Source organism: Oreochromis niloticus, linkage group LG12 (genome assembly GCF_001858045.2).
Source record: "Oreochromis niloticus isolate F11D_XX linkage group LG12, O_niloticus_UMD_NMBU, whole genome shotgun sequence".
NCBI lineage: Eukaryota > Metazoa > Chordata > Actinopteri > Cichliformes > Cichlidae > Oreochromis > Oreochromis niloticus.
The window spans coordinates 18,486,765-18,508,946 of NC_031977.2; the positions used below are offsets into that span (position 1 = coordinate 18,486,765).

Consider the following 22,182-nt stretch of genomic DNA (forward strand, 5'->3'; position numbering starts at 1 on the left):
TTCTAAGAAATTTCTCTCCATCATGGTAAGGAATCAAAAAGTCAACATGACCATTCGATTAAAGTTTCTCCAACCTGATGAGGAAGACTTCATTATCTTCAGAAACATGTCTGAGCCCTATCTGAACTCGACTAAATTAGAATAAATATGCCTTGTTGGAGATTAAATGAAATAAATCTGTGAAAACACATGTTGGCATTGTCTGCATTCATCTTTGTTCTCCTCCACAGAGACCTGCTGCGCTAAATGTTCACGTTAAAAGACTAAACCTGCTGAAATGTTCCAGTAAACATCGGCTCATGCATTTAAATGAAACTATATAAAGCTAAGCTGAAGATGACTGATTCATCAAGATGTCAACTTTTTTTATTTGTTTACTTATATTTGAAAATACTGAGCATACCTAAATATGATACAGTTACAGCCAAAATCTATCTGAGTCATCAGAAGCTTTAGGCTGTGTGAGGTTGACCATCACAATGCAGATGCCTGTGCCTAATAATAAAATAATTGTAAGCAGCGCTAATCATATTAAAGACTAACATTTTTCCAAAACATCACCCTTAAAAATGTTAGTGATTATATAATCTGCATAAGCTATTTTTTAAATCAAGATACAAAAACCCTCATTTCAGATTTCATATAAGATTTAATTCATTATAACAAGAAAACAAAACTAAGTGTTGGTATTTTCTCACTGCAAAAGCAAAGATCAGCTGGGTACCTGTGATACAACAGTGGAAAAACACCACGTCCAAACAGTGCAGTGCACATACGTCTGTATTTATTTACACACATCACATAAAAGGGGCTTCGCATACATGGTCTTGTTTCATGTTGCCATAGTTAATCATTTCATTAGCAAGGGCACGGGCTTACTGAGAACCCAGAGACTGTCAGTCACAAAGGCCGACAGAGGCTTTTCTTAAAGCAGATGGTCATTTTCCAGTTTCATGCACACTTTGCCTCCAGGAGGAAATTTCCAACCATCAAGACCTTAAACTCACTTCTCATACTCTGTTTTCAAGTTTAAGGGGAATAAAGCAGTGTTCAGTCAAAAAACACAATTAAAATAGCTTTTCATTAGAAGTACACTTTTATTTTCAGGCATGTTGAAAAGCTTGCAAGAGTTAAAATAACAAGATTATTAAAAAGTAGGAAAGTAAAGTGTGTTTAAAATGACCCCGTATCAACACGACCCACACACGGTTTCCTTTCAGGTGCATGCTAATCTCACAGTACTCAGGTGTGGATTTTGCTATGGCTCATAGAAGACACATTGCATAAGTTTAATCTATGAGCCATTAATACAAGCTTATAGTCATTACTGTTGCATAACCTAGATGCACACAAGTGCAGCGCTTCATATATGCACAGTGCAAGCACATATAGAGGTAGATTCAGATACAAATAAACTGATAATGCTGCACTACTAATCATGTCCAATCACAGCATGTACACCCGCTTTGATGTCCCTGTTTATCTAATAACAAGAGCTGCCCATCTCAAACAAAAGCGGTGATGTAAGACTGCTCAAGTGTGCGGTCTGTTGCAGGGCAACCGCCAGCTCTCAATCACATTCAAGTCCATAATCATCAGCCCTCATGTGGTTGGAAAGGGAACACTTATCCAGGCAGAAGGGCTCTAATGGAACAATAAACCATGCACTGTATTCCCCTGGTGGGTAGCAGGCAGATAATTTCTCCAGATGCTGTTGCATTACATCACTGCATCACTCTGAGCCTCACTGCTGTCGATGCTCAGACACGGCAAACTTGTAGCTGAGAAACTGTTTATGGTGATCAAAGTCAGACCTGCTATTCTAGCGATTGTAGCTCTACAAGAAATAAACCAACCCTCAGAAAATGTTATAAAACTTTATTAAAAGGTATTGTACTGTTAACATCCCTCTAGAGGTTAGGAGGAGCAGCTGTTTTCTTTTTCTTTTCTTTTTTTAAGCTTATGTGCAGTGGGCATGAAGAGCCTGGATGGGCCTTTTCCTGTAGAACAAATATTATAATGCCCAGAAACGGTAGCAGCTCTTACATAACCTCGTACTGCAGCATCAGGATCTGCAATACTCATTCACGCCTTGGGCCTTATACGAGTATGCCATCATCATCATTCTTCAAGTGTCTGCAGGTAATTTTACACTCAGCCACATCAGCCAAAAAGGCTCTGCTCATTGAACGCTCTGCCATAGTGGCAGCTCTCCAGCCACAGCAGCTGTCAAAGCAGGAGGAAAGTGGACACCGTTCTGAGTAAGTAGACTACAAACGTCCTGTAAATGCGTGTTCACGGATAAAGGATCACAAAGGTGTTGTATATAATTAGATGTTTTCAGTAGTCGGAGGAGGAAGGCAGCCCTGGTCAACAGGCCACACAGGGTGCTGTGGAAACGGGGGTCCACGAGGAGAGCCAGCCAAAAGGGGGTCAATGATTCAGCTATAGAAAGAATAAATAATTGAATTATAACATTGAAAATTCACAAATATACAAGAGTATGTATATTGAGTTTTGCATGCTAATGTGGCACCTGGCTGGACTTCTTTGCAGACTGCAAGGCCGTCTACCACCTGTGCAGCGTTGTCCTGCGCCCATGAATTCAGGCTCCGTGCCAGAGAAGAGGATTGGGAGTACTTTTCAGCCATCTGTAGCAGGTAAGGCAGTACATGCACGGACATCACAGAGGGCTCTGCAAACACATTGGCCTCATCCTGCTCATACAGACTGGAACACCTGAAAGTGGGAGTAATAAGCCAAGCCCAGTTAATATGGTTAAGTTTGTACAAATGCATTGATTTAGTGATGAAACGTACCCCTCCACCGAGGCCTGTCTCAGCACAGATCTGAGGTCAGACTGAGGCAGGTGACACATCAGCACCTCCAGTGTGCCAGGAGCATCCCAGCACTCCTCTAGCAGCACATCCAAGAGGAATGGCAGAGCTTGATTGACCTGCATAAGGTAGACATTCCTCTGGCTTTGGCCTCTTCTTGCATGGTGGAGCACGGAGGCGAAACAAGCCGCTTTAATCCTCACCTCCTGGCTTTGGTCCTGCAGCAAGTAAAGGCCTGTGTTGATCAACCTAGGGGGGGAAGATTCAGTGTTCTGAATTCTTGCTCATCAGAGTGCATCACCTGATGACATGCTTTAACTTCCTTAATACCTGATCATAATGGGAACCAGAGTGCTGTGTTCTTTCATTGTGCGGCTCATCAGTGGAGCTCCAGCCACACACAGAGCTTCAGCGCATGCTATCCTGAGCACTTCAGGGACGTCTGGGGCCCAAAGGCATTCCAAAATACCACACCAGCGCTGGATCATGGATATCTTTAGACTGATTGGCAAAAGAAAAGAAGAAAATTAGAGCTGCAACGCGATGTATTCCAATATGGGACTTAATAAAGAAATAAAGTGGAGCAATAAAATGTGTAAAAACCTGGATTGAGGCCAATGGGAAAGCAGCAGGCTAGCAGCACAGAAAGCCTGGGATAGAAACTCTGGCCCGCCTCTCTGGTCCTCCAGGTCCCCAAGCAGCAAATCCAGACACTCAAGCAGAACTGGCTCCTCCAGTGGGGCCAAGAGCACAACACGCTGGGATGAAGCAGTATCACCTCTGGCCATTACTGCCACCAGGGCTGCGAGGTAGCTCCTGCAGTACTCCACACTGCGGCTCAACAACGCCTCCCTTAAATTCGTCTGGAAGTGGATTTGATTATAAGACGTTTAAGCTCTTTTTTTGTCTTTTAACTGATAATTTCTCCTCTTTTCAGTTTACTAAATGCAGTGCTTGTGCATTGTTACTAAATCAGATAAACAGGTAAAAAAAACAGCTGGAAAATAAACACCAAACCACAAAAGAATCATCTTTCCTACTGTCTGCAGATATTCGGGATCTTATCTGATCTTTTTTTTGAAACGGGTGAGTTACACTGGCAGGAAACAATGCAGGCGGTTGATTTAGCGATAACATAACACACAAGTGATATAAAGGGTATATATCCTCAGCACAACTGTACTAGAGTCGCCCTTTTTTCCAAATTATAATAGTGTACAGGCACACCCTTTCTTATGCCAGCTGTCAACCTCGGCTGGCATTATATTTAAGATTATCTTTGGCTCCAAGGTTTCCTCTCATTGTATTATAAGGAGGTCATTACAAAAAAAGCTGCTCGGCTGGTTTTGGGAAAGTCTGTTTTCTTTGTGTTGCCTCAAGTGTAGGGAACAAATCGCGTTTTACCTGCAGCACCCTCTGGATCACTTCTTTCAAGCCAGTCTGCAGCAAACTCTGCCCATCCAGGACCCATGCAACCAATGTGAGCCTAAGATCAGGGCTCGCTGCAGAGAAGTTCTCCCAGATTTTGCATGCCCACTGTTGATCTGCACATAGAAAGTGAATGGCTTTTTCATGGAAGGATGACACCCCAACCTGTGGAAACAGGCATAGACAGGCTCAATGCAGAACGGATTAGGCAAAAACAAAGGGAGACATGTGGTAAAAGCAGCTGCAAATATATTTTCTGAATAAACTTGATACTGAGTGACTGAGTTCAAGAGAATAATACTTTAAAAAAAAATCTAATTATATCGATTACGGTCCCATTTGTGCTCATTTTATATAAAATGAATGCGCTACATTTGCATCAGCCACACGTATCAGTCTTTGGAAGACTTAGTCTGCTTTTATGGGCCCAATAAACAGGGTTAGTAGTTAGGTTCACACACCTGAAGACCCTGCTGAGGTGTCTGGAGGTCACGCAGGAGTGTGCTGCTGAGCTCTGAAAGGTAGGTCACACAGCAGAATCTTCTAAGAGCATCTACCACATCGAGATAGACTGCTCTCACCAGGGGGCAGCGTTGAGCTTCAGTCACCATCCACAGCGACGCTATTATCCTGCTCAGCACCTCAAACAGGCCATCTGAAGGGGCGCTGCTAATGGAAACGCAGCAGGATTTCAAAACCCGACATTCTGATGCATGAACAAAGCCCTTTAAAAGCCTGAAAGTGTGAGATGAAAGAATAAAGAGCTCTTTTAAGCCTCACCTGTTGCCGCAGAGAGCTCTTTCTAGAGTAGCTTTGATCTGCAGCAGCTGTCCATGGAGCCGGTTGTGAGAGCACCGCTGCTGTGGACTGGGAAGTTGAGATGTCAGGTTGATGAGGATGTTCATGTACTCAGAGGGAGGAGTCATGGCAACCAGAGCCTTTGAGGCCATCATTCTCACACTGTAAATCGGACTGGCAGACAGCTGGAGTAAAGGAGGCAGGAAGTCTGACAAAGTTCTGGAAGAAGGGAGGAAAGCCAGGAGATTCACTTAATTAAATATTACTGAATACAGAGATTTATTAATGTGCAACTAACATGTACCAGAAATGTATAAATGAAATAAAATGCTGACCTATACAAGGAACATTTTGATGAATATACTTATTTGCATTCTTGGCAAGAATTCCAGCAAAATGAGATTGCTGCCAGGAGCGGTGGGCGATTTTTTATTTTTACACTCTGCTCTGTTTTAAACATATTATTTCTAAATGTTTTATCCTTGCTCTCAGTAGTTATGGCAGCTAGCTATAGCTACATATTTACTGTGCAGACATGAGAGTAATATTGATTTTATTATCTGACTTTAAGCAAAAAACCAAATGTGAAAATTTCCTAAAATGCCTTCCTTAAATCGCTGGTCTTCAGTGACATTGTAAAGTCACTGTAATGTTTCAATCTTACTTCTAATCAAACTGTTTAAGGGAAATGTAAACATTACACACTCTGCTGAGTCTTGAACACCGGGCTGGAGTTGGGCTAGCAGAGTGAGAATAGGGTAGAGCGAGGGTTTGAGATGTAGCTTGGCCTCATTGGGTGGACCCTCGAGGTCTTGTGCTGACCCTCTCAGCTCGCCCAGGAGGAAGGGCTGGAGTGCAGGATAGTGGAAGAAGAAGGCAGCAGGAGACATAGCATGCTGCGTGGGGCCAGCCTCTTCAGAGGTCGACCGCTGGCCGAGCATTCGTGTGCAGAGAGAACCTGGAAACAGAGGTTATTTAGGGCTGAACTTAATAGCCGTATTCCTCAATAATCAAAATCTTTTTCTTCTTTAAAAGGAAACTGAGGTATTTCTAGCATTTGTACAGATATTTAAAGACAGAGAAAACACAGTAACATGCACTTTAACAAACTAGTCATGATGAAATACTACAAATACATAGTAAAACTAAAAGTGTCTCACTGTAAAGTTGCAGAGCAGCGTTCCTCATGGCCCAGCAAGGAGAGCTGAGCAGAGTGAGTGACAAGATAGCTACATCTGGCGCAAACTGAAGGATAGCTACTCCCAAAGCCGTGCTCCGCACTAGAGCCTGCAGGGTGTGCACTGCACACACCTGTAAGAGGAAAGCACAATTATTCCACCATCTCTGTTGTTTTTTATTTTCCATCCATCCATCCTCATCCGCTTTATCCGAGGTCGGGTCGCGGGGGCAGCAGCCTAAGCAGAGAAGCCCAGACCTCCCTCTCCCCCGCCACCTCCTCCAGCTCATCCGGGGGAACACCAAGGCGTTCCCAGGCCAGCCGAGAGATATAATCTCTCCAGCGCGTCCTGGGTCTGCCCCGGGGCCTCCTCCCGGTGGGACATGCCCGGAACACCTCACCCAGGAGGCGCCCAGGGGGCATCCTTGTCAGATGCCCGAACCACCTCAACTGGCTCCTTTCGATGTGGAGGAGCAGCGGCTCTACTCTGAGCCCCTCCCGGATGGCCGAACTTCTCACCCTATCTCTAAGGGAGAGGCCAGCCACCCTTCGGAGGAAGCTCATTTCTGCCGCTTGTATCCGCGATCTCGTTCTTTCGGTCACTACCCACAGCTCGTGGCCATAGGTGAGGGTCGGGACGTAGATCGACCGGTAAATTGAGAGCTTCGCTTTTACACTCAGCTCCCTCTTCACCACGACGGACCGGTGCAGCGTCCGCATCACTGCAGCCGCAGCACCAATCCGTCTGTCGATCTCCGGCTCCTTTCTCCCATCACTCGCGAACAAGACCCCGAGATACTTAAACTCCTCCACTTGGGGCAGGAACTCATCCCCGACCCGGAGTGGGCACTCCACCCTTTTCCGGCTGAGAACCATGGCCTCAGATTTGGAGGTGCTGATCCTCATTCCCGCTGCTTCACACTCGGCTGCGAACCGTTCCAGTGCGAGCTGGAGGCCTTCACCCGATGAAGCCAACAGAACCACATCATCCGCAAAAAGCAGAGATGAGATTCTGAGGCCACCGAAGTGAAAGCCCTCCGCCACTTGGCTGCGCCTAGAAATCCTGTCCATAAAAATTATGAACAGAATCGGTGATAAAGGGCAGCCCTGGCGGAGCCCATCACCCATCGGAAACGAGTCCGACTTATTGCCGGCAATGCGAACCAAACTCTTACAACGGTTGTATAGGGATCGAATGGCCCGTAGCAGTGGGCCAGACACCCCATACTCCCGCCACACCTCCCACAGGACACCCCGAGGGACACGGGCGAATGCCTTCTCCAAGTCCACAAAACACATGTAGACTGGTTGGGCAAACTCCCATGCACCCTCAAGTATCCTTGAGAGGATAAAGAGCTGGTCCAGTGTTCCGCGACCAGGACGAAAACCGCATTGTTCCTCCTGTATCCGAGGTTCGACTAACGGACGAACTCTCCTTTCCAGCACCCTGGCATAGACTTTCCCAGGGAGGCTGAGGAGTGTGATCCCCCTGTAGTTGGAACACACCCTCCGGTCTCCCTCTTAAAGATGGGGACCACCACCCCGGTCTGCCAGTCCAGGGGTACTGCCCCTGATCTCCACGCAACATTGTAGAGGCGTGTCAACCAGGACAGCCCTACAACGTCCAGAGCCTTCAGGAACTCGGGGCGGACCTCATCAACACCAGGGGCTCTGCCACCGAGGAGTTGTTTAACTGCCTCAGTGACCTCGACCCCAGAAATTGGCGGGTCATTCCCCTCATTCCCAGACTCTGCTTCCTCCTCGGAAGACGTGTCAGTGGGATTAAGGAGGTCCTCGAAGTATTCCTTCCACCGTCTGACAATTTTCTCAGTCGACGTCAGCAGCGCACCACCAGCACTATACACAGTGCAGGTAGAGCACCGCTTTCCCCTCCTGAGACGCCTGACGGTTTGCCAGAATCTCTTCGAGGCAGTCCAGTTTTTTATTTTGTCTTTTTTAATTACAAAAACCAACATCTTCCCTCTGTAGCTACACACCTGTGGCAGGTCCAACGTTTGGTCCCAGTCATCATTTAGAGGAGTTCTGGCTGTTTCCAGCAAGGTTTGCATACTGTGGGCTAACAGTGGTCTTGCTTTACTCGCTTCCTCTGCAGACAAAATGCACAGGATCAGCATAGGCAACCCCGCAGCCCGCCGGGTCACAGATGTAGAACGAAGGCACTGAACAACCTGCAATCCCTGTAAACAGACACGAGTGGAAAAACTCAATCTAAAAGCCAACAATCCATGTAAAGCTTTCAATCCAAGAATGCACCATCACTTACTTTCTTCAGCATTTGGGCTGGGATATCCCTGAGCTCTGGATCACTGCTGCTCAACAGAGAAGCGCAGAACTTTGTGAAACCTATACAACATCCCTCTACTGCCCCCTGGTGAGGAAAAAATATATTTTTCATAAAGTTTAGAACATCCAGACTCAGTGCCTCTCAGTGGGCTCTATAAAACTTACCCAGTGACGGCATTTGAGAAGAATATTCTTGAATATTTCTGCAGCTTTGATTAGACCCTGTTTTGTTAGAAGGCACTTGCTGGATTGTTTGGATTGTGTGAGAATTTTCTCCACCAAAGAACCTAAAAATATTCCTATTTCCTAATAAGAAAACAAATAATGCACATTTATCAAAGTGGTAAAAACATTTTCAATGTTCAGCATTTAGTATGTGCATCTACATCTACAGCTATACCTTGAGGGAGACCCAGCAGCAGGTGAGAACAAGGCTGTGCTCTTCAGAGAGCAGGACACACTCCTCTCCCTCTGCCTGGCCACCTGCAGATGTTTGGGCTATCAGAGAGCTGATGGCATTTCCCATATCACAAAAGGAAGGCGGTGCATCTACGACAAGACAGAGTAATTTATCACGAGGTGTAGAAATAAATCTGAACTAAGTGAGAAGTGTTTCTGCAGACTGTTCTGTTACCCTTTTCGCTGGCACAAGCCTCCGGATCTCCGTAAAGGACACCGAGCAGCAGCAGAGAGATGTTCTCCAGCAGGCCCAGCACCTCCATGTTCAGACTGGGGTCAAGTGTGTCATATACACTGTTGGGTGTTTCAAGCAAACACCTCTGAAGAGCACTTAGAACACCTGCAACCCAATTCGTGACAGGATTTAAAGGACTGAAACTTTTTTGACGTTTATCTTAATTTATCTTAAATGTCTCTCAGTCTCACCATGTATAGGCTTTTCTCTGGCAGCAAGCATCATGTCTGCCTTGGCTGTTAGATAGTGCTCCTCGAGCTCCTTCACCAGGACTTTAACCATGCCGAAGGCCTTTGAGTTACTTTCCCTGCTGTTCAGCCTGCAGTCCTCACACTGGTGTTTTGATCTACAGTGACAAAAAAAAAATGGTAATTACTTTTCTTACTGGTGTCCCCAGAAAAAAAACGGCACAATTCATCACACCACAGTGAATCTAAATACTCCAATCCGAGTCCAAAATATACAAAGAACAAATGTCATCAGTGATGAAAGGGATTTTTAAGCAGTTTGTTCCAGTTTGATGTACATTACACGTTTTAATGCTAAAAACAAAGCTCTGTTTTTATGTAAAACATTGCATGTCTGGTTTCATAATACTGTCGCTCCTTAGTTCATCTTACCTGTGAATACAAAGAAGTATTTTCAAGCCACAAATGTTTCTTATATAAAAGACTAAACTGCACGCCAGACTGTCCTCCACTCTCATCCATGACAGCCTGGCATGCATCCTTTCTGCACTGTTCTTCAATGAGCAGTGGCAGCTCTGTTTTGAGTGAGCTGGCTCTTATTAAGGTCTTACTTTGAAGCATCACACCAAATAGCGTGAGGTGAGAACAAAGCTTCTGGTACGTCTGTAAATTAAAAAAATCACACGTTCTTCTAGTGGAAATGTCTTTTTATTTTAGCAACTATATTACTAATCTGAGTTAACCTTGATTTATGTTTGTTCACAGAGTTTGGGTGTTCAGTAACTTCCCCTGCCAAAGAAATCACACTACCTGTGAAGCATTTTCTAAAGTTCCTTTGTATTATCAGCAGGCAATGCAAATTGTTCCTTTGACTGCCAACTGCGTCTACACAATCAGGAGTTTATGTACCTACAGCACCATTTAAAGAATCTTATCATTTCAATTCTCCAAAAGCAAAAAAAGGTCGAACAATACTGTAGCATTGGGAATGCAGTATTAACATATTGCAGGGGACCAAAACACACCGCTGTCTAATAGACTGTAACTCTTAATTAATTAATAGCTTGTGCTTTGAATCCACATGCAAAAAAAAATTATTTAATAAGAACGACGGCCTTTAGAGAGCAGTTCTTACTTCTGAAGGAGGATCTTCATCATCAGTGCTCCCATTTGGGCCTCCTGCACCCGGGGACTGCGTAGAAGCTGTTTAGTTCTCGTATGCAGCACTTCAGTGAGATCATCTAGAAAACTGGGTGGAAAAAATCTCAACAATAACCCAGCAGCGAGCTCCCGAATCTGGGGGGGAAGAAATTCCTTATATTCAGCTTCGATTGATTTAAACTAATGAAAATTTCAAGGTAAGAAACGGCATCTCTACCTCATTTGTTGAATCTTCTAAACAGCTGAGAAGTACTAGCTGTTTCGTCCTGCAGAAGAAATCCCACTGTCCTCTCTGTCTGGCACAGCTAATGAGAGAACTCATATTTGCTGCAAACATGTTCCACAGATATCATTAAAAGCCAAAAAACAATAAAAAACAGGAGGGAAAAAAATCTGTTAAATGTAGAATATCAGCATCACATTTTCCAAACGTACCCGGAGGTTGTCCCTTCTTCCTGTCTGGGCTCCAGGTGTCTGTGCAGGTCTCCAGCACTGCTGAGACCAACAGCAATGCCGTCTTCTTTCTCTGATAACTGTGTCCTGGTGCCAGATAGGTGTATGGAAGCTGACTCAGCCATTCCACAAATCCTTTATGACATATGAAAAGAAGAAGTCACTCACCTACCCACTGTTCAAGCCTGTTTGGGACTGCCTATCAATCAGAAGAAGCTGGCTTAAAGGAACGATCGCCTTAAAGGGAGGAGAGTTTGTTTCATACAGAGGACCACCTGAGAGCCCTGGTGTAGGTTAAATGGGGATTATTTTGAATTGTGAAGCATGCAAAGCTACTCTAGTATAGTCTAAGGACAAAAATGGGGAACTAGAAAGGTCTCGTTCAAAAAAGACCACATATACAGTGTGATAAATGATTTTCTCACCTATTCCCTGATCCAAGAGATCCTGTGTCCTTTCCGAGTGAGAGGATTCTCCTTTCTTTTTGCCCTTCTGTCCTCTGACATATGCCAAACAGCCATCTCTGATCCGAATCAGAAACTTCTTCACTCCAGCCTGAAAATGTTGCCGAAATGGCGAGGAGTCGCAGTTTAGATTCTGAGGTATGAACGTTCTCATGATCGCCATCTCCTCTGGAGTTGGTGTGTCTTTGGTCTTTGGGCAGCAGCAGAGCAGACTGAGAGCAGCAAGTCGTACTTTGTCATCTGCAGATCCTAGAGCTAGCTGAAGGGTCTCTAGGGTGGAACTACCCTGAAGGGCCCAGGGGGAGTCTCCAGTTACAGCTCGATAAGAGCTCAAGATGCAGGCCCAGGCATGGAGGTGACCTGGGGTGTATGGGTCCAGGGAGGCCAGCATGTGGTCCACAGCAGAGGGGAACACCTGGAAGGTGCAGGGTAATAACTGCGTTGAACTGTTGTTCTGTAGAAGAGGCACTTCAGATGTCAGCGCCTCATGAAGGACAGATTGCCAACGCCGTGCCCAGTGACTCGCCAGATCCAGCTCCGCGTGTGAAGAAGAGCCATCACACAGCTCTTGCCTCTGCTGCTGGATCAGACTTTTATAAAGCTCTGACCCACACGGTGCCAGGTGATTGGTAGACAAGCACTTCAGGAGATGACTGGATATCTTAGGACACTGATCCAGCAGCTGAAGACAGGAAGGCAGAAAAAGTAAACAAAGACATGACCAATAATGACTAGCTCACAACATTAATTAACACTGTAACTACCCTTAAATTCTCACCTTGTCAGTACCCAGATACGGCAGCAAGGCGCACAGGCGATGATATTTAGCTTTGGCTTCCCAAGGTAGCTTCATTATTCGCTCGAGCAGAGTAAGATAAAGAGCCCTCTTTGTGTCACAGAACTGTTTACAGTCCATCTCATAGAGATCCAGCAGCTGAAAAAATGCACTGCGAGCAGTTTCTGACACCCCGTCCACCTGCAAACGCACAGTACGACAACCCTGGCTGTAATATGACTTTATTAACTGAGCAGCTAATATGACATCAACTAAGATGGAATATAAACAAATTTGATTCCAATTACAGTCTATTTTACGTCTGTGGTTTATCAGACATAAAAATATACAAGTACGTTGACTAATCTACAAACATGGTTACTAAAGAATTACAGAGGAGAGGAGTAGGATATGATAGGATATTTTTTCTGCTCCCCTTTCCTCTGCCTATCCTACTCCTCTCCTCTGTAATTGTTTCCATATTGCCAATTTTGTCTATCGAAGAGTTCCAATATTAAAAAACGTCCCACTTCACTTAATAATAGTAGTTCTGTTCTCACCGGGCTTTCTGCATTGGTCCAGATGAGGTGAATGAGCTGCTGCAGCAGAGTGCAGTTGTCAGGAAGAAGGCGAGCATGTGTCACCTTCCACAGATCAGCCAGATATTCTTTCACCTTCTTCAGCCATAAGTTTAACACTGCAACAACACCTCAGGTTTATGTGGGTGACAGAAGTGTTGCAAAGCATGAACAAACAGCTTAGACAGCTACTCACCTTCGAAGGCAAAGTAGTGACAATCCAGCTTCTCCTCGCACAAAGTAAACACCAGAGGAAACAAACCGTGCAGCAGCAGGCAATTCTAAAGAGAAAAGGTTGGTAATGAAAGCAAGCACAACCACAATGCATGCTCTGAGGTGGACTTCAGGTAGATTTACTTCTGGGGCGTCCTCATGTGAACTGAGCAAAATGTTTGGTCGACAGCAGGTCAGGAGACCTCTGCACACAGCCAGCCTGCCCACTCCGTCCTTCTCTGCAGGGTCGCACTGCACCCGGAGAACACCGACAGCCAGCAGCCAGGGCTCTGAGAAATAACAGGAAATAGGAGCTATTCAGCAACGAGTGTCCACACACTTACAGTGTGCTGTAGAATCTGTGATAACACATTGTGTGCATAGTTTCTGATCAATTTTTAGAAATAGTGCAACATATATTACAATACAAATACTGGTAGATTGTTCGCTTGGGTAAATATCTGTTCAAATTCCAGTGCTTGATTTGCTTCTACATTCATGTCACTGCTTCCATACCCAAGTGAGAGACCTGTAGCAGACTCCAGGCTGCAGCTCCTCCAGCTCCGTTCTCTGATGCTGTGTTGATCAGCATGGCCACAGCGGTGCCGGCAAGAAGACGAGTGTCTCTGTTGCAGCACTGCACAACAGGACACAGTCAGCATTAAGCTGTAACAGCTGACATTTATCCCGTAAGTGAGTGAGTGAGTGATTAATGAATTCTTTAGAAACCTGTCCAAGTATTATGGCCATAAGGGTCTGCAGGATCTTTTCCACTGCTGGGGCTCTCTGTTCCTCATCCCACACCAGAGGAGCAACTTCACTGGACAACAGCTGGAATATCTGCAAACACACCTGCAGAGATTACAGTTCTCCGGTCAGTGACAGAGATCACGCAGTAAGTTGATGATGATCCACACTGCTCCTCGCGTACCTTGACTGTAATGTAGCACAGCGGTCCATCTCTCAGGGATTCTTGCTGCAGTGCGACAGGGAGTAACTCAGACACTTTGTTCAACATGGACATGTACGACTCTCTCCACACCTCACGGCCAACAGTGCTGTCTTCCAGGAACATACAAGCTGCAGACAGTGTGTATATATACACACAAGAACAACAGTTAAACATGTAAGTTAAAGGTGGCAACTTACTAAAAATAAATGTAAGTTTAAATTTGTTCTGACCTCTTTGCAAATCCTCAAAACACAAAATCTGAAATGAAGACAAGGTCAAAGTTAGCTGCAGTCCTTTTATGGAAATGTGCGACAAAGCAAAGCAAAGTGAGGACTCTGTACCTGGTCACTGTGGACTACGGAGTGGAAACACTCACGGGTCTCTCTAAAAACAAGCTGGTGGTCCACCTTTGCTAAATGTTGCAACATCTGTGAAGGAATAAAATAAACGTGTAAATGTGCCTTTCTGTCTTTAAGCAGCGAACATCCGCATCTGACACAAAGTAAAGCCAACCTGGTCCACTTTGCGACAAGCTGTGGAGATGCCGACCATCTGCAGCTGCGTGGATATGAGCAGCCTGACGAGAAGTGTGAGATGGTCGTTTTCTAAACCAGACAGCTGTGCTTCAGAAAGTTGTCTCAGCAGCTGGACAGCTTCCTCCAAGCAGCGCTCCTTACATCTCTTCACGCCGCTCCTGTTCACGCAAGCGCACTTATTCATTCAAACTTTTCAGAACAGCATGCAGTGTTTTAGAAAACAGCTGTGTGGCTGAGGTGCAGCTGCTACCTGGAGGATTCAGACAGTTTCTGAAGAAACTGGCTCAGAGTCGGGCTGACGTTCTCAGCTGCTTCATTCTCGGAGATCACACAGTCCTGCAGACTTCTCAGCAGCTCTTCAAACCCCAGCATCATCATCCGATTCCACAGTACAGATGTGTACTGTTTTCAGACTCTCAACGAGCACGTTGGTTTACAAGTCACGTGACAAGACTCTTCTTCTACTTTTTTTTTAGAGCAGCTGTCATCGCAGACTTGCAGCCACATGCTGCCACCTAGAGGCCGAAGTGTTATTGTTGTTATCCATAGATTTACAAATTTAAAATGTACTGGTTTGCAAAAATAAAAACAAATAAACAATTAAACAACAACAAAACAACAACAAAAAACAAACAAACAGAAAAAATAGTGACAAATTTGTTTTTATTGGATTTTATGTGTAGTTTTGTTTTGTGACACACACTAGTGTGACACATCTTTAATAACTGTCCCTTTTGCTAAATATTATATATACTGTATATATATATATATACTGTGTATATACTATATATACTAAATGTTGATCTATATATTGTTAATATTTTAAGTGTTTCTAGTTGATTTTGTGATGTTACTGACGGACTTTTTAGTTCTCATTATTCTGGTACTTTGTATCCACAGAATCGTGGGATGTATTGGAGAAAAATAAAACCAATCAATCAATATAATTTAATATAATATTCTGTGATGCTTTTCTTCACCTGAGGCCAGTGAAGTTCTGAGCCTGTAAGTATAAACCACTCCTGACCAGATGATGTCGCTCTTCTTTATTTAACTGTTTCCGTCAAGCCAGACTCTCTCCGGTCTCGTTGTGGGCTGTGATTGGTTAAGGACGTTGCTAGGACATCACGAACAGTTTACAAATATGTCGACTTCCTGAGGCGAACCAAATGGCTAATGTGGTCGTATTATTATATTCTTCGTTCTTTACACGTGTTTTACTCTTCGCTTGCTTGGCTTACACTCAAAACATTGTCGGTAAGACCTTATATTTAATTTGCTTTAAAATAGCTGACGGTACCTTCGCAAAACCTACCTGAGAAACGAGCAGTTGCTAATTTTTTAGTGAATTTTTGTAGCCAATATGTGACGTATGTAACTGTTTTGAAAGTTTTCCAGCCTTCCTTTGTGATTACAACGGGACCAGTGGTCACTGCAGTTTTGCTGGGAAACACCTCGGGTATCTCTCTTAGCCTGAGGACAGTTTCTCCATCCAACACAACAGGTAAAAGCTCCAGGACACATATCCTCTTTGGTCCCCCCCCACATGGTCTGGCGGTGATATTGTTGTACTAGTTTAGACACGAAAAAATAAGTGTCTTTAGGTTAATTAGTTAACTGCATTTAAAAATTTCCAGCTTAGAAACTCGTAAAAATGCGAAGAATTTAGTAGTAGTAGTGTTAATTTTGGACGTATTTGGTTGTTGATGATGGTTTCCTTTTAACAGGAAACATTGGTTCTCCATCATGTGTAGCAGAAGAAACAAATTGGGTCCTCACTAGGGAGCAGGTGGGAAAGGTAAGAGACTTGTCCTGTCCTTTTTGTGTCATAAAATGGAAAAAAATACACACCAGAGTTGTTAGAAACATGACATTTATTTCAGATATTAATTAATAAATTGATCTGAGTTAAAAATGTAGATGTACAGTGAGGAGAGGATGATGTGGTGGCTCTCTCAAGCCAGCCTATAAAATTTCATTCAATAATTCCTAGGGATGCACCATCCCACCATTCATGAAAACGATCAACAAAACGCACTTAAAAAGAATATAAATGATGATTATAAGTTATATTTACTGTTTCAAAATGCTTTTAAGTTTGCTGTAGTTCAATTTACATCAGTAATGCCTCCTGTTGAATTAGGATCTTTATTTATTAATTTTTAATTATGTTCAGCTCTGATAAGTGATGAATGGAAGACCTAGAAATCTATAAATGAGGAGAATAAAAGGATTTTCACCAAATCACTCTTGATCAGAAAAATAAGAAGAGAAGAAATGTATTATATAGACTATACGTTTTTGTTTTCTTTCTTTAAAATTCAAACCAGTGAAGCGATATTGCATTTGCAATGAAGTGACATTTTCACTGGTGGTTCTTGTTTATATGACCTGCCTGTAAAAATAAGGTAAAGATACATTGGGGTTACACTCTAGTCCAAATTCTAGATAACAGTGTTTTAGGCATCCACTGTCGCACTGATAAAGTCTATTTTCCTGAGTCCTTATACGCTCATCTTCACTCTTTTCCTTGACCACACGAAGCTTTCCATAGTGATTAAGGAAAAGTGGTTAGGAAAAAGAGGTTGAAGGTAATTTTTTAGACTACTCAACTCCAACCTTTATCTGGTGTGGACAGTTAGCAGCCAGCTAAAGACTCTTGCACTAGCAAGCAAGGCTGGCAGGCACAGTGAACAGATGCAACAATGATGAAGTAAGACACAAGCACCTGAGTTAATTAAAACACACATTTAATTTGATCAAGTTGATCCTTGGACATACATTTTCTTCATGGTCTTATTTGTCTCATTTGGTGTCCCAGACTGCAGTTCAAGTTCATCTAAGACTGAATCAAAGTCTGCATTTATGTGGCAACAATGATGCAAACACAGACTGCTGTCAAAGAGCATTGTGCATCCTGGAAGCCCTTCAGGTGTCTGCCTGTGTGGACGGTACACCCCAGGCATCGCTGCTGATCCAGGCCAAGATACATGCCCTGTTGGTTCCTGCTAATCCTGGATCTGGTAATTCAAATGAAACTTGTTTCTCACTGTAATGTGCTTTCATTTAAAAGATTTTTTTCAAACAACAAAAAATGACGTCTCCATTTCAGATAATAAAACAGTTATTCCAAACCAAGTGTACCAGCCCCTGGGCCCTTGTCCTTGTGACTTGACATCTGGAGCGTGTGACATACTCTGCTGTTGTGACAAGGTAATATTTTTTAAAAGACGGGAGTGGATTTCAGACAAATATTTTCTTCTGTAGTGATCATCAAATGATTAATTTGTGATTTCCCCCTCAACAGGATTGTTCCAATGAAGATTTGAAGCTGTTCTCAACCCAGTGTCTGCCAGGGCCCTTTGGTGGGCAGGTCTCTCCTGCTTCAGATTACCAGTGTTCTGTGCAGTCCACAGAAAATTCCCCAGATTGGTTTCCATTTTTATGTGTCAACTCTCCCCCTGAAAACAACCCTTACCTTGGTCACTTTTACAAAGGAGGCACAATGTGAGAAAGGTTTAAATATATTTCAGTCTTGCAACTTACCAAGGAATTTCATGTGTCATGTTATCGTCATTTGTCTTTTCACCTGTCTAGTGCACCTAAGCCTGGTCCATCCTTCCAAAGTCCAGTTTTGTCAGCTCCAGTCCCAGTTGATGTTTATATTCAAGGAAATCCAATTTTCACATTAAATGGCCAATACTTCACTGTTCCTCAGGTTAGTGTTAGCGTGTATTTAATGCTGTTTTTATAGGATTGTTTACATGTAAGTATTCCAAAGCAGTGACAGCTAACACTTAATGTAACAACTGTTCTGTTCAACAGAAGGTCCTTGGACTGTGTGTAAACAATGCTCCTGTTGCATTTCTAAAAAATTTCAACTATGAGTGTACAACTCTGCTACTCTCCTGTCCAACTGGATATCCTCTACAGACACTATCAGGAAATCTGAGCATTAAAGTGAAGAATGGGAAAGGAGGTAGTTTTTAAATATAACAAATTATATAAAAGCTGTGAAGTGTTTTGAAGCTATCTGAATGTGAAGCTGTTTAAAAATGGTTTTTATTTATTCTTGTATTTCAGGTGACGTCATGGTGGATGTAATGGATGAAGTGGCTGCTGATACGAGTCCATTTATTTCCATAATAGATGCAGTTGCACCCACAGGTATCCACATTACATTACTGCATTACTAACATAACTCAAATGTTTAATTGACCTTAATGTTGACATGTTTTGGCATTTTTTTCAAAAGATGAGATGTTGGTTTGTGAAAATTTGACGTTAGCGCTGGACTACAAGTTCTACTGGAAAGAAAATGGCATCACAGACATCACGCTGACACGGACTATTGGGACTATCATTTTAAATAGTCGTGGTAAGTGCTATAACGCTTGGCTGTTGTTTAGCTCGACTAATGGTTCTGACTAATATTGTTTTATTTTCCCGTAGTTTTAACACATTTTTGGTATTCTCTTGTCTTAACAGCAACATTAACCACAAAGTATTCTGCCACATTTCTAAATGGAGAATTTTCTGGTGAGCCAAACTCGGGCAACCCAGGTAGGACCAAGATGAGGTTTTGTATAAAATAAAGTATTTACAGTACCTGGGAATAACATGTGTACACATTTTTAATGACAGGTTACCAGGTGGGAAGGCCTGTTATTGCTGGAATCGTGGAAGCTTTGGACAACAACACAAGCTTAATAAAAAGGACATCAGTTAATGTTTGGAAACCAGGTAAAACCCATAAAGATTGCTGATTAGTAGATGACTGCATGTAACCTAATATTGGACTACACACTGCCATATAAAAAATAAAGTTTTCACGGGACTCTGTGCATTTATGTGAAAATGCATGTATCTCATGATTCGGTAGCATGCAGAGCCATTTTTAGTAGCAAAAACTTGAAGTGATCATTTTCTTTATGACTTGGTCAGTCTTTCACATCATTGTGAAAGAATTTTAGTCCAGCCTTCTGGGCTTCGTTTATGCACCGCTCTCTTTAGGTCCTGTCACAGCATTTCAATCAGGGTGCGGTCTGGACTTTGAATGGTGCATTGCAGTTAATAAAAAGTATTTGATTAGGAGCCCCTGGGTGCTACTTACCCTCTTCATTACTATGGAACTATTAAGGGGGCACTTAGTTTTCCACAGGATTTCACAGAGTCCTGTGAAAACTTTATTTTTTACTTGACTGTACATTTCAGTCCAAGCAAGTTGACTTACATTGAAGATAACTAGTCATCTCCATTTTCTGATCTGGCCTCCAGTGAGTGATGGACTCTGTTCCACTGCTGGGATGAAACCGGTTCTGTTTGGAGAGAATTCAACATCAGGATGTCTGCTGCCTGTCAGCCGGCAAAATCTAACTCAGTGTAGTCTTCTGAGGTCAGTGGCTTTGCATGATTACATCTCTAATGTATATATGCAGATATATGTGTTATTTAATATAATTTCTTTCCTCTTTAGAGAGACTGTTACTAACCTACAGGCAGACTTGATTGCAGCCACATATGTGGCAAAGAGTGGAAACCCAGATTTTCTAACTATGGCAGATTGGATAAACATAAGCTGTAAGTACGGTGCAAAGAAAGAATTTTCTTTTTTCTTAAATTGTCTACTTTTTAATAATATTAAGTTCATTTTTGCCATTCTAGTACTGCCAAAGTATTTTTTATGGTTCTAAGTGCTTTTCACAACATATAAATTCCAGTTGTGACACTGAACTCAAGCAAAGCAATGGAAAACAGCACAAGTACATGTTACGATATTCCGGCCCACCTGCATATCCATATTTGGAGTGTTATCACCAGTGTGGTAGAGGGTGTACCTCAGAGGGAAATTCGTGTTTTGCAAGTCAGGTATGTATTACATGCTTACAGATTACAAAGCAAAGTATAGCTTTTATCTAGAAGGGGCTATTAATTATTGCACATTGTGTTTTAGCAATAGCCCGTCTAACTGGGCGCTGGACTGTGGTGGAGGTGCTATCTCTTCATGTGTGGACCCAGAGGAGCCTCAGTTGTTCTCCATCACCTCCTCTGTCACATTTATTGACATTCCTATCAACACCAGACCACCAAAAACCAGGTGCTTAATCCAGCAGAAACAGTTTTTATACCAGATACCGTTTAAAGACTGATTAATAACTTCCAGTGTACTTTGTTTCTAACAAAGTGTTGCTTTTTTAAATAATTTTTTTCCCTTAGGTTTTACATAAACTTCACAGAATATGACTGTAACAGGAACGATGTGTGTTGGCCTGAACTCGCCTTTCCCATCACCAAGTATTACACAGGTGAGAATTTGTCAAATTCTCAAAAATGTGCAATGTTTTTACGCTTTCCTTTTGGACATTATTTAGTCAATTAGAAAGTGTCCTTACCCAGAGAATAATTCCTCTGTATTCTGTTTGTGGTTTTAAAATAATTTGATCCATTGTTAGACCTAAAAGCTTAAACAAGAGCAACACAGCCAATACTCCAAATAATATTCAGTGTAATTGTACCAAAGTCTGTTCTAGATTTATAGGATTCTGGTTAAATGTATATGTAAATGCAGTAGTGAATAAAGGAGAATTTTAAAAAAATCCTCTCATGTGTTTCACTTCTTTCCCCCTAGAAACATTTCTAAAAGTTTGGGTTACTGAGACTACAGTCAGTGACCTACTTTCCCTTTATCCTTCACAGGCGAGCCATTTTCTCAGTCGCTGGCTAAGGGCATGATCTTGGTTTTCTTCTTTATCGTCGCCTCAGTTCTTGGCACCCCGTGGAGACAAATCAGACAGGCGTGGAACAGCTCTGCTCTCTAAAACTCAGTGATGGTGGTTTAAAGTGTCACTGAGGATAATGACACCATTTCCTTAATAACATAGTAACTTACATGTTTATTCCTATGATTGTTGTTGGAGTATAAACTGTTGTATTTGTGAACCTTTTTGCAATAAAAATATTTTTCTATTACTTTCACAGTGCATGAGACTTGATTCTTGGTTGTTGTTATTTCAGGTTTCAGTTGTTCTCACGTGGCTCAGGGTCATCACCCAGAAGCAAAATATTATTTCAGCGTCACGCAGACAGCAACAGCTGTAACACAGTTACTGCTCCTTAGGATTATAGACCTGGGTTTAAAGTTATTTACTATATTTTATAGTCAAATTAATTTAAATTACCTCAAAGTTGATGTCACAGAGTGATACTGAAATATCACCAGTGCAATTTAAATAAAGAAGCAGGAATATTAATGAAAAAATAAAGTAAACAAATTGAAGTATTTATTTGTGAGACAATGTGTTGACAGTATTTATTAATGTGGTATTTCACGCTGTAAGAGATAATCATCAAATCATTACTGAATGCTGCCTACAGGCCAGTATTTATTGCAGCCACAGATGTGCATCAGTCAGCGTTCTGTTGCTGTTTATTGCTGCAGTGTGCACTTTCTGATGAGGTGTGTCTACACAGTCACACCACTTCCACTTTTGTTAATTTATGTTTCCTTTTCATTTTGCACTATTTTGTTTTTAGAGTAATTGTTCTTTTTTCTTTTACACAAACTATTCTGTGTACTATCTTCAAATGTCCACTAGATACACAGTGAAAATGGCACATGGTATAA

At 42.6% G+C, this 22,182-nt stretch overlaps 2 protein-coding genes across 3 annotated transcripts; one reads left to right on the forward strand and one right to left on the reverse strand.

Moving 5' to 3' along the window:
* Nucleotides 1–767: 767 nt before the first annotated feature.
* Nucleotides 768–15,023, reverse strand: si:ch211-225b11.4 (thyroid adenoma-associated protein homolog). Of its 2 annotated transcripts, none has more exons than XM_013275380.3 (31): nt 14,809–15,023; nt 14,536–14,716; nt 14,364–14,450; nt 14,253–14,280; nt 14,002–14,150; nt 13,800–13,922; nt 13,587–13,707; nt 13,215–13,360; nt 13,054–13,138; nt 12,840–12,976; nt 12,283–12,480; nt 11,466–12,186; nt 11,023–11,175; nt 10,805–10,914; nt 10,562–10,722; nt 9,430–9,584; nt 9,179–9,343; nt 8,945–9,093; nt 8,710–8,850; nt 8,525–8,629; nt 8,238–8,438; nt 6,224–6,374; nt 5,769–6,021; nt 5,046–5,282; nt 4,727–4,931; nt 4,242–4,430; nt 3,441–3,700; nt 3,168–3,338; nt 2,820–3,086; nt 2,537–2,739; nt 768–2,445 (listed from the first exon to the last, which is right to left on the reverse strand). In XM_013275380.3, the coding sequence occupies exons 1-31, from the start codon at nt 14,934–14,936 to the stop codon at nt 2,183–2,185; spliced, it is 5,643 nt and encodes a 1,880-aa protein (XP_013130834.1). In that variant the 5' UTR covers nt 14,937–15,023; the 3' UTR covers nt 768–2,182. The 2 variants fall into 2 exon arrangements, with proteins under 2 accessions (XP_013130834.1, XP_013130833.1); XM_013275379.3 differs by having other exon boundaries at nt 4,727–4,934; nt 14,809–15,022.
* A 578-nt stretch (nt 15,024–15,601) lies between these two features.
* Nucleotides 15,602–21,533, forward strand: tctn2 (tectonic family member 2). Its single transcript, XM_005473348.4, has 18 exons — nt 15,602–15,815; nt 15,949–16,062; nt 16,286–16,356; nt 17,380–17,581; nt 17,671–17,771; nt 17,866–18,065; nt 18,156–18,276; nt 18,384–18,537; nt 18,642–18,725; nt 18,814–18,936; nt 19,047–19,121; nt 19,203–19,301; nt 19,836–19,953; nt 20,035–20,138; nt 20,279–20,426; nt 20,512–20,655; nt 20,775–20,863; nt 21,255–21,533. The coding sequence occupies exons 1-18, from the start codon at nt 15,728–15,730 to the stop codon at nt 21,374–21,376; spliced, it is 2,157 nt and encodes a 718-aa protein (XP_005473405.1). The 5' UTR covers nt 15,602–15,727; the 3' UTR covers nt 21,377–21,533.
* Nucleotides 21,534–22,182: the final 649 nt, after the last annotated feature.

Coding starts and splice junctions, on each gene's coding strand:
- si:ch211-225b11.4 (XM_013275379.3), bottom strand. CDS start 14,936: ATGATGATGCTGGGGTTTGAAGAGCTGCTGAGAAGTCTGCAGGACTGT. Junction 12,481..12,839: donor GGACCAATGCAGAAAGCCCG/GTGAGAACAGAA, acceptor GTGCGTTTGCAG/GTGGACGGGGTGTCAGAAAC. Junction 4,431..4,726: donor CACCTCAGCAGGGTCTTCAG/GTGTGTGAACCT, acceptor CTGTTTCCACAG/GTTGGGGTGTCATCCTTCCA.
- tctn2 (XM_005473348.4), top strand. CDS start 15,728: ATGGCTAATGTGGTCGTATTATTATATTCTTCGTTCTTTACACGTGTT. Junction 18,538..18,641: donor AGTGAAGAATGGGAAAGGAG/GTAGTTTTTAAA, acceptor CTTGTATTTCAG/GTGACGTCATGGTGGATGTA. Junction 19,954..20,034: donor ACTCAGTGTAGTCTTCTGAG/GTCAGTGGCTTT, acceptor TTTCCTCTTTAG/AGAGACTGTTACTAACCTAC.